This window comes from Chiloscyllium plagiosum, chromosome 10 (assembly GCF_004010195.1).
Source record: "Chiloscyllium plagiosum isolate BGI_BamShark_2017 chromosome 10, ASM401019v2, whole genome shotgun sequence".
NCBI lineage: Eukaryota > Metazoa > Chordata > Chondrichthyes > Orectolobiformes > Hemiscylliidae > Chiloscyllium > Chiloscyllium plagiosum.
Window position 1 is genome coordinate 1,095,421 of NC_057719.1, and position 12,043 is coordinate 1,107,463.

General features: G+C 46.3%; 1 protein-coding gene across 1 annotated transcript in view; it reads right to left on the minus strand.

Annotated features, from left to right (window-relative positions):
• The window catches only part of LOC122553331 (zinc finger protein 862-like), a 16,495-nt gene extending 4,758 nt beyond the window's left edge, over positions 1-11,737 (minus strand). The window contains exons 1-3 of the mRNA XM_043696892.1: positions 11,697-11,737; positions 8,060-8,241; positions 5,885-6,756 (exon numbers count right to left, since the gene is read on the minus strand). Coding sequence (XP_043552827.1) covers positions 5,885-6,756; positions 8,060-8,232 — 1,045 coding nt within the window. The 5' untranslated portion in view covers positions 8,233-8,241; positions 11,697-11,737. The remainder of the gene's footprint in view (positions 1-5,884; positions 6,757-8,059; positions 8,242-11,696) is intronic.
• Positions 11,738-12,043: the final 306 nt, after the last annotated feature.

The window sequence follows — 12,043 nt, forward strand, 5'->3', positions numbered from 1 at the left end:
CCGGTTGGTGGCAGGGAGGTGTGGAAGGGAGGGGGAGGGGCTGGGAAGGGAGTTGGGGGATGGGAAGGGAGGTTATTTGGAATTAGAGAATTCAATGTTGAGTCTCAAGGCTGTAGGCTGCCCAGGCAGAAGATGAGGTGTTGTTCCTCCAATTTACACTGTGGTTCATTGTGGCAACCGACGAGGTCAAGGATGGTCACATCAGAAAGGGAGTGGGAGGGGGAATTGAAATGGGCGGTGACTGGGAGGTCCGGTCGGCCTCTGTGGGCTCTGCCGAGATGCTCGGCCAACCGTCCCCTAAGTTTACGTTCAGTCTCCTCGATGTAGAGAAGACCACAGCGGGAGCACCTGATGCAGTAAACTAGGTTGGAGGAGAGACAGGTGAACCTCTGTCTGACATGGAAGGGCTGTTTGGGGCCCTGGATGGAGGTGAGGGCGTTTGGTGTGCTGACAGGTTTTGCATCTTTTCTGGTTGCAGGGGAAGGTACCCAGGGGGTCAGTGGGGGGAGGGGGTTGGTTAGTGGGGAGGGTGGCACAAACCAAGGACTGGCAAAGGGAACAGTCCTTGCGGAAGGCAGAGAGGGGTGGGGAGGGGAAGAGGTTCTTGGTGATGGGGTCTAGTTGAAGTTGGTGGAGTACATGTAAATCCTGTCCCTCAGGATTCCCTCCAACAACTTGCCCCCCACCGATGTCAGGCTCACTGGTCTATACTTCTCTGGCTGGTCCTTACCACCTTTCTTATATAGTGGCACCACGTTAGCCAACCTCCAGTCTTCTGGCACCTCAGCTATGACTGTCGACAAATATCTCAGCAAGAGGCCCAACAATCACTTCCCTAGCTTCCTAGAGTTCTAGGGTCCACTTGATCAGTTCCTGGGGATTTATCCACTTTAACACGTTTTAAGAAATCCAGCACTTCTTCCTCTATAATATGTACATTTTTTATGATGTCACCATCTATTTCCCCACATTCTGTATCTTCCATGTCCTTGTCCACAGTAAACACTGATGCAAAATACTTGTTTAGTATCTCCCCCGTCTCCTGTTGTTCCATACATAGGCTGCCTTGCAGATCTTTCTGGGGCCCTATTCTCTCCCTAGTTACCCTTTTGTCCTTAATATATTTATAAAATCCCTTTGGATTCTCCTTAATGCTGTTTGCCAAAGCTATCTCATGTCCCCTTTTTGCCCTCCTGATTTCCCTCTTAAGTATACTCCCACTACTGCCTTTATACTCTAAGGATTCACCCGATCTCTGCTGTCCAAAACTGACATATGCTTCCTTCTTTTTCTTAACCAAAGCCTCAATTTCTCTAGATTGAGCTAACTTTGTGAACTGTTGCTGTAGGTAGGAGCATCCACAAGCCCTTTGGGAGGGAATTCTAGGGTTTTGACTCAGCAATACTGAAGGAATGGCGAAATACTTCCAAGTCAGGATGGTGAATGGCTCGGAGGGGAACTTGCAGGGGGTGGTGTTCCCATATATCTGCTGCCCTTGTCCTTCTAGGTGGAAGCAGTCATGGGTTTGGAAGGTGCTGTCTGAGGGTCTTTGGTGAGTTTCTGCAGTGCATCTTGTAGATGGTACACACTGCTGCTACTGAGTGTTGGTGGTGGAGGGAGTGGGTGTTTGTGAATGCGGTGCCAATCAAGTGGCTGCTTTGTCCTCGATGGTGAAAAACTTCTTGAGTGTTGTTGGAGCTGCCCCCATCCAGGCAAGTGGGGAGTATTCCATCACACTCCTGACTTGTGCCTTGTAGATGGTGGTCAGGGTTTGGAGTCAGGAGGTGAGTTACTTACTACAGGATTCCTTGTCTTTGACCTGCTCTTAGAAGCATAAAATCCTTACAGTGTGGAAAGAGACCATTCAGCCCATAGAGACCACACTGACACTCCGAAGACCATCCTGCCCAGACCCAAACCCCCTATCCTAACCCCGTAACGCTGCATTTCCCTCAGCTAACCTTGTACCATCGGTATTTTTATGGCAAGTCAATGCTGAAGACTCTGACAGTAACATTGTCTGTAAGGTTTGGCTCCGTGTGTTGGACCATTGCACACTATTGCTCGACTAGTCCGAGATACAGCTCTCCCAGTTTTGACCTTAGCCCCTAGATAATGGTCAGGAGGGTTTACAGAGTGATAGGGCTGAGGTTGCTGTTGGCGTGCCCAAGCTTAATGCCAATGGCCAGTCCAGTTTCATTTCTCTGTTTAGATTTTGTAGCGCTTTGATGCAACTAAGTGACCAAGTAACGATAATCAAGCACACTCGTCATTCTTACCACCACTGAGACAAGCATTCAATTCTAGATTATTCAGTGAATTTAAATTTCACCAGCTGCTGAAGGCACAGGAGCAGCAGTAGGCCATTCAGCCCATCAAGTCTGCTCCACCAATCAATAATATCATGACTGATCTGATATCCTTTAACTTCACGTTTCTGCCTTTCCCTCTCTTGGTTCCCTGAAAAATCTGTCTATCACAACCTTGACCATAGTTAACGACCTGGCCTTGGCACTCCTCAGCAGCCAAGAATTCCACAGATTCAATCCCCTCAGAGAAGAAATTCCTCAACTCGGTCTTACTGTGAGATGATGCCTTCTGGTCCTAGAAACTCCCACAAGCAGAAAAACCTTTCTGCATCTACCTTGTCAAGCTCCTTGTAAAGAGTCATTACACCCGAAATGTCAACTCTGCACGTTCTCCCGTATCTGCATGGATTTCCTCCGGGTGCTCCAGTTTCCTCCCGCAGTCTAAAGATGTGCAGGTCAGGTGGATTGGCCATGATAAATTACCCCATAGTGTTCAAAGATGTGTAGGTTAGGTGCTTTAGCCATAGGAAATGCGTTGATAGGTAGGGGAATGGGAATGGGTAGATGCTCTTCAGAGGGTTGGTGTGGACTAGGGCCCTAATGACCTTCTTCCACACTGTAGGGATTCTAAGAAATTTCTCTCCACAGATGCTGCCACACTTTCCAGCAATTTCTGGTTTTGTTGTTAAGAATTTTGTATATTTCAATAAAATGACCTCTCTTTTTCTAAACTCCAATGAGTACAGGCCAACCCACTCAATCCCTCCACATGAGAGTTCCTCCATCCCTGGGAACAGCTGCGTGACCCTTCTCTGGTCTGCCTCCAATGCCAATGTATCTTTCACAAATAATGGGTCCAAAACTGTCCACAATATTCCAGTTGAAGTCTAACTGACGCCTTGTATAGCTTTAACAAGACCTCTCTGTTTTTATACTTCACTCCCTTTTAATGAAAAGCCAACATTCCATTTGTCTTACCCGTAACCTGCTGAGCTTGGACATTAACCGTCTGAGACTCATGTGCAAAGACTCCCTAATTAATTTGTGCTGTAGCTTTCTGCAAATCACCCCCCAGTTCAATTATATTCTGCTCCTCTATTCTTCCTGTCGAAGTATAAAACATCACATATCCCACACTATATTCCATCCACCTGCTTACTTACCCTGCCTTTCTCCCTCTATTAACTGTGAGTCATCTTCACCTTCCCACCTGCTGTTGTGTCATCTGCAAATCTGGTGATAGCATATTTTACCCTCCGAGCCATTAAAACATTTTAGAAACAACTGTGGCCCCAACACTGATTTTTATGGATTCTGTCCTGAAAACGTCCTCTTTATCCCAACTATGTCTTCTGTTAATTATGATGTGGAGGTGCCTGCGTTGGACCGAGGTGGGCACAATTAAAAATCACACAACACCAGGTTATAGTCCAACAGGTTTAATTGGAAGTGCAAGCTTTCAGAGTGCTGCTCCTTCGTCAGGTAACTAGTGGGGCAGGATCACAGGACACGGAATTTTAGTAAACGATTAAAGTGTCATACAACTGATGTGATGTATAGAATTAACCTAGATTGCTGTTACGTCTTTAATCACTTATAATGGGGATGCAGATTTCAATCAATTCTTATGTAAATTTCAGAACATCTTTCAATTCACAGTCCCGAGATAACTTAAGGTTTTATCAGTATATAAATAAAAAATACTTCAGCTCAGACAATGCATTAAAGATGTGAGGTTAGAGTATGTTCAATTTGCAAAGTAGGAATTTATAAAATGTCACACAGACTGACCGCCTACAGATTGTGTGCTTTTTGAACAAAATAGAATGTACCTGCAAATCTGCAACTGCAAGCTCAAAGTTGGAATACAGACAGACTCTTACCTCACATCTTTAACTCATTGTCCGAGTTGAGATGTCACTTTTTTTATATACTCATAAAACCTTAAGTTATCTCGGGACTGTGAATTGAAAGATGTTCTGGAATTTACATAATAATTGATTGAAATGTCAATCCCCATTCTAAGTGATTAAAGATGTAACAGCAATCTAGGTTTGTTCAATATATCATATCAGTTGTATGACACTTTGATCTTTTACTATAATCTCTGTGTCCTACGATCCTGCTCCACTAGCTACCTGATGAAGGAGCAGCGCTCCAAAAGCTTGTACTTTCAAATAAACCTGTTGGACTATAACCTAGTGTTATGTGATTTTTAACTTCTATGAATTAGCCAGCTCTCAGGCCGTACTAACTTAAATAGGAGAAAGTGAGGACTGCAGATGCTGGAGATCAGAGCTGAAAATGTGTTGCTGGATAAGGGCAGCAGGTTAGGCAGCATCCAAGGAGCAGGAGAATTGACATTTCCGGCATAAGCCCTTCTTCAGGAATGAAAGAGGGGCTTATGCCCGAAACGTCGATTCTCCTGCTCCTTGGATGCTGCCTGACCTGCTGCGCTTTTCCAGCAACACATTTTTCAGCTCGTACTAACTTAAGTCCTCAGCTTGAAGTGGAGGGATACAGGGCTCAGAAAACAACCAGATGCCCAGGCTGCCTGTGTGGGAGAGCAGGCCATTAGTTATCGCTGACTTAAGGCAGGCCTTAAACGATAGGGAAATGTTAGGAATTACGCAGAAGCTGCCAGCAGCAAGAACAATCAATGCATTCGGAGTCAAACATTGCAGAGAGTTTATCTAAATAAACCCACAATCAGATAACCAAAAACATAGTTAAAGGTAAGTTTTAAAGAATGTGTTAAAGAAGCATTCCAAGAGGCAGAGGAAGAGAGAATTCTCGATAAAAAAACAAAGGAACTGTGGATACTGTAATCAGAAACAAAAACAGAAGTGGCTGGAAAAGCTCAGCAGGACTGACAGCACCTGTGAAGAGAAATCAGAGTTATTGTTTGAGGCCCGGTGACCCTTCCTTGGAACTCAGTTCTCTCTATAGATGCTGCCAGACCTGCTGAGCTTTCCCAGCTATTTCTGTTTTTGTTTCCATGTTAAGAGAAAATTCTAGGATTTGTGACACAAGTAACCAAAGGCACAGCTGCCAATGGTGCAGTGAATAGAATTACGGGATGCTGTCATTAGAAGACTCAGCAATAAAGTTTCAGCTTTGATCTCCAGCGTCTGCAGACCTCACTTTCTCCACAAGTAACCAAAGGCACAGCTGCCAATGGTGCAGTGAATAGAATTACGGGATGCTGTCATTAGAAGACTGGACATACATTTCGGCGAGTTGAGAGGCTGGAGACGATCACAGAGATCAGGAGGGATGTGAACTTGGAGAGGTCAGAGAGCGAAGGAATGCAGGTTCTACCTGGAGAACAACCGGCTGTCTTCAGGTATGGGACCCAAAGCTCAGGATTAGCTGAGGTCCTGGCGGATGTGGAGTTTCAACCAGTGCAGTTCACAGCCAGCTCCCCCCCACACCCATCCCCCATCTCACTATCAAGTGACCCTTACCCCAGCCCCAAACACTAAAACCATTCGTTGCCCCTCAGGCTCTTCTTAGCTCCCCTACAGCCGCAGCCCCTCCCCATTGCTCAAGCCCCAGGCTTTTCAGACACTCACGGCCACAGACACTGCAGGCAAACTTCCTTCGCTTGGCAATGCCAAAGCTGCTGGAGGTCTCGACCGTATCCCCGCTGGCATCAATGGTCAGCGTCAAGGCAACTGGAGGCTGCTCATCCAGGCTGGTACTGTCCTGTTGGTCGAGTGGTGAGAGGAGGGGCTCAGTCCCCGAACTCTGGACCCCCTCGGGTTTCTCTGCCTCCTCGCCGGGCTCCGAAGGGTCAGCGAAGGTCCGGCTCTGTGAGGTGATCCCATGGGGGAGCGCTCCACTGGCGTGAGAGTACAAGTGATCGCGCAGACTGCTCCGCACGCTGAACCGCTCTCCACAGTAGTGGCACGAGTAGAGTTTATGGTGTTTGCCCCGCTTGAAGTTGAGGCCGGGGACCTGCAGCCCAGCTGAGGGTCCGCCCCGGGAACCCGCCGACAGGTTCTGGCTGTGATCGTCCGACACTAGCTGTCCAGCAGAGTCCTGGCTGCTAGCCGTGATCACCGGGGCGCGGGCGTACCGATGCTCGGGGATGTTGGACGGCACACCAACTGATACTTGGCAGAGTGGGTCTGCGCCCTGGCTCGACGCGCCACTCCGACTGCTGGAAGGCTGGAGGTCCCTCACGGTCAGCTTCTGGGAGCCAGAGATCTGGATGCCGTACAGGTTGGGCGACTGCAGAGGCAGCACGTCAGGATGCTGGACGAAGACCTGCCCAGCGTGGCCCGCCTCATGGACCAGGTTGTAGGCATGCAGGAAGCGGATGCCCTCCTCCAGGCGGTTTGGATCCACGGGCTGTTTCGGACCTTTGCCTGTGTACATCAGGTGCAGCAGGTAGCTGAAGATGTCTGGCTGTATGTCCACTGGCTGGACCTTGATATAGTCGCTGTCGGGCAAAACAGAAGCCAAAGAGTTAAACTCCCGCTGCGCGCTCTCTTCAAAACTTACTCCAAAAGCGTCAACCCACACCATCACACCGGAGACACCAAACAGAGAGAGGTCAAACCAAACGCCTCAAGTGGGTGTAAGAGAACAGACCGCTGTGATTTCAATGCAGAGCAGCGTTCTCTCTGGTGTCCTAGCCTCAGTCTTACCATCAACCAGGATAATCAGGCCCCTGTCATATCGCTGGATGGGAGGTTGCTGTGCACTAAGCTGTTGACTACATTTTCTTCCTGTGACGCACATTGGGATGGCGTGGAATCGTGAAACTGCTTTGGAAATGCAGGCTTTGCAAAGTGATAGTCGTCTTTGTCTCAGTGGACATAGCTTGATCCCTCATTAAAGCGACACAACTAGGGGAGGGCATGGTCTAGTGGTATTATTGCTTTATTGTTAACCCAGAGACCCAGCTAATGTTCTGGGGACACTGGTTCAATTCCGCCAGATGGTGGAATTCAAATTCAATAAAAATCTGGAATTAAGAATCTAATGATGACTATGTTCATTGTCGATTGTCAGAAAAACTCATCTGGCTCCCTGATGTCCTTTAGGGGAAGAAAATCTCAATCTTCTACGGTCTTGCCTGCATGTGACTCCACACCCACAACAATATGGTTGACTCCTAACTGCCCTCTTGGCAATTAGGGATGGACAATAAATACTGGCCTGGCCAGCCTCATCCCGTGAATGAATAAAAATTGGAGGTGGGCCAATCTAGAGCCACTGCTGCGTATCAGACCATGTGGAGTAAGAGGGCGCCCGGGTGGTGACTTGTATCAGCTCAGAAATTGAACCTATGCCATGGGGCTGCATCGAAAGCCAGTCATGCAGCTAACTGCTCCCATACTGGAACAGTTCAAAGCAGCAGTCATTGTCCTGCCAAATAGGGCAGTAGGATAGGGCAGCACTTAGTCAGGTATTAGACAAATAAACTCAGGATTTAGAAGCTGGGGATGTAAGGGTAGCCTCCAACCCCAAACTAACCAATAACAGAATGAGGAAGAGATCAAAGGTGAGGGAGATGAAGGGAGGGAGAGAGACAGGCAGAGAGAGACAGGCAGAGAGAGCGAGAGAGAGACAGGCAGAGAGAGAGAGAGAGAGAGACAGGCAGAGAGAGACAGACAGGCAAGCAGAGAGAGAGAGGGAGAGAGACGGACAGGCAGAGAGAGAGAGAGAGAGAGAGGGGGGGGGGAGAGAGAGAGAGGGAGAGAGACAGACAGACAGAGGAAGAGATAGATGTCTCTTACCTTGACTGATGAATAAAAATCATTTTGAAGTAATTGGAAAATGCAGCCAGCACTGATCGATGAGCTTTAAAGTGAATGTCCCCAACTGCAACGGTGCAGTCACACAGGAAACCAAACTCCCTCTGGATATTCAACTGTTGCAGCAGCACCAGTCCATGATTAGCTACATCCATGATGCAGCTCTGTAGGATACAACAAAGGCTGATTAACAATCCACTTCTGTTGGCTAGAGGCTGCAGCATACCCTGGAACACAGCAACTCTGGTACTGGGGCAAGGACTGGGGGGTAGAAGGTTAAATCTCACCACAACAATACAATTTGTAAAACTGATTTCTACAATATCATCTTCAAAAGTCAGTACAATCAAGATGCAGCCCGACTGCGACAGAGTACAACAGCTTCACCAGAATCCTTCAGATTCCAGAACCTCCTGTCCTTATCCAACCATCCAAACTCTGACCTCCATTCCTTAGTAGTACCCAGTTAACCCTCAACTTCCCTCTGGAACAGGCAAATAAATCCTGGCACTGCCCACAGCACCACAGTCACAGAATTGTACAGCATGGAAGCAGACCCTTTGGTCCAATTCATCCATGGCGACCAGATATCCTAAATTAATCTAGTCCCATTTGCCAGCACTTGGCCCATATCCCTCTAAACCCTTCCTATTCATGTACCCATTCAGATGCATTTTAAATACTGTAATTGTACCAGCCTCCACCACTTCCTCTAGCAGCTCATTCCATACACGCACCATGAAGAAGTTTCCCTTTCGGTCCCTTTTAAATCCTTCCCCTCTCACTTTAAACCTATGCCCTCTGGTTTTGGGTCTCCCTAACCTGGGAAAAACGCCTTTACTATCCACCCTATCCATGCCCCTCATGATTTTATGAAGCTCTATAAGATCATCACTCCAATGTTCCAGAGAAAATAGTTGAAACTTTATTGCTGGAACAGCACAGCAGGTCAGGCAGCATCCAGGGAACAGGAGATTCGACGTTTCGGGCACAGGCCCTTCTTCAGGAATTCCTGAAGAAGGGCCTGTGCCCGAAACGTCGAATCTCCTGTTCCCTGGATGCTGCCTGACCTGCTGTGCTGTTCCAGCAATAAAGTTTCAACTTTGATCTCCAGCATCTGCAGACCTCACTTTCTCCAGAGAAAATAGCCCAGTCTATTCAGCCTCTCCCTATAACTCAAATCCTCCTGATAAAGTATTGGGGAAATAATAGCTAAATCCTCCATTTTGTAAGTCTCCTTTTTGTGATAATAACTTGCCTTTTAAAATGGCTAAGCACAGTGACCATGAGAATGGAACAAGGACTGCATGAATCCTGGCATAAACCAGTCAGTGAAGGAACAGACAAGGACAGAGAAAAAATGCATTAGATTCTGGTGACTTTGATGACATTGGGGGGTGAAAATGTGTTGCTGGAAAAGCGCAGCAGGTCAGGCAACATCCAAGGAGCAGGAGAATCGACTTTTCGGGCATGAGCCCTTCTTCAGGAATGAAGGAATTTACTTTGGGAGCAGAAGGTTTTCATGCTGACACTGTTTTGTCTCTGGGAAAGCGACCAAGACGATCTAAACATCTCAATGCCTTTTTGTATTTGGCTTATCAAAGTGCCCAAATGATGGGAAAAGTTGGGTATGTGCTCAACTTTTGCCACCCGATTCACAGGGGGTTATCCCTCTTTAGCCTCTCTCTTTTAGCTGGCCTGAGGTGGCCAAACAACTAATACGCTGGACCTCCTGGGATAAAATTGAGCAATGGCAGTCAGTAGGTATGAAATGACCCTGGTCTGGGATTGGTAGCAATCTGGCTACAACAGATCCCATATACCCCCTTTCCTGGTAGTCCTTAATAATACTATTAATGACATTATTTGTTTTAGTAAAAATGGGAGCATCTCTAGTGGCTTATATATGGGGACTAGTCGATGCTGTTTAACTATCCCATGGATTGAACCAAACCAAAATTTAACTAAATTTGGTTATTTTCTGTTTGATTGGTCCTCTGTTCTTAACAGAACATCACGGTCCCTTTAGAAGGGCCCTAATTCCAGGGCATGGAAAGATGGATATTCTGGCCTAACCGCCTATAACGGCACCTATTTTGTTTGCGGGTTCAAGGCCTACCCATGGCTCCCCTCAAACGAATGGGGATCATGTCATATCGGGTATGCGGTTCCCCTTATTCGGGTTTTAGACAGGTTGCCTTCACCTCCGAGGATGAAGAGGTACCTCCCTGATCTTCTCATGTTTATTGGGATGGATCCCCCCCACTGGCATTCATTGACAGGGAACCAAATTAGGTAGATTAAGAATAATACTGGAAATTGTCGCCAATAATACTGCAGATACCATGACTAATATCATGCTGATATGGTCGCGATCAGGACAGTGACCCTTCAGAATCATTTGGTCTTGGACTTTCTACTAGCTGAGGAGGGTGGCCCTTGTGCATTGTAGGAAAGGAATGCTGCACCTACATTTCTGACAGATTCTCCCCAGGCACATTAGCCAGGAGGTCCAGAAACTTAATGTAATGGATCATGATAAGATCAGTAGTTTTACTGGATGGTGACCATTTAAAGGTCTCTTTGGGAGTATTGGTGGCATTTCTTTTTCATTTTGGGACTTTATTACTTAATGTAATTGTCTGCATTCTTGCATTCAAATGCTTATGGTCATTGATATCTTGATTGCTTTTGTCGTAAACTTTAGGAATGGCCCAGTTGATCATGAAATGATCAAAAGGAGGGAATGATAAAGTATTGGGGAAATAACAGCTAAAATTCTCAATTTTGTAAGTCTCCTTTTTGCAATAATAACTTGCCTTTTAAAATGGCTAAGCACAGTGACCATGAGAATGGACCAAGGAATGTATGAATCCTGGCATAATCAAGTATCTGTCTGTTTCCCAAACAGGTGCTATAACGGAATATTGATTGTAACCTAGGTATTATCTCAGTGATGCAAATAACACCACATTAACAGTATTGTTTATTTTGTGTGAGAAACAACACTAATGTATGAATTACCTCAAGAGAACCTAATTAAGACTAGAAGCATTATATGGTGGGAATCAGAGCAAAATGATATGATTACGCAAAATAAGGGTACAAATTATGCTGCCACTTTAAGATTTTGAAATGTTTTGAGCTTATTCAGGGTCATCTCTTTGATACCCTGAGTTTTGCTAATTGATCTGCCAGCCGGCCCGATAACAATAAAAGAGTGCTATTTTGCAACCTTCAAGAGGTCCGAGAATTTTTAAATTTACACTCTAACCCTGGCAACATCCGTATAAATCTTTTTTGACCCCCCTCAAGTTTAGCAGCATCCTTCTTATAGCAGGGAGACCAGAATTACACACAATATTCCAAAAGTGGCCTAACCAATTTCCTGTACAGTTGCAAAGTGACTTCCCAACTCCTATACTCAATGCACTGACCAATAAAGGAAAGTGTACCAAACGCCTTCTTCACTATCCTATCTACCTGTGACTCCACTTTCAAGGGACCATGACCCTGCATTCAAAGTCTCTTTGTTCAGCAACAATCCCCAGGACCTTCAGATTAAGTGTATAAGTCCTGCCCTGATTTGCCTTTCCAAAATGCAGCATCTCTCATTTACCTAGATTAAACTCTAACTGCCACTCTTTGGCCCATCGGATCAAGGTCCTGTTGTACTCGGCAGTAACCTTCTTCGCTGTCCACTGCACCTCCAGTTTTGGTGTCATCCGCAAACGTGCTGTTCCTGGTGCGAGTACCCCAGGGTTACTCCTTTGAAGAGGAGCAGGGTATTCTCCCCTTGTGCTGGGACCCCTTCATCAAAATCGGTTGACTGCACTTCAAAATGACTTCTGAAAACTGTTTGGGAGATTGTGCTAGGTGCTACAAAGATGCAATGCTGTCTTTGTTTACAGTAAAGGAAAGGAAGTTAGGAGTATACCATTGGTTATACAGATATAGGAATCAGCA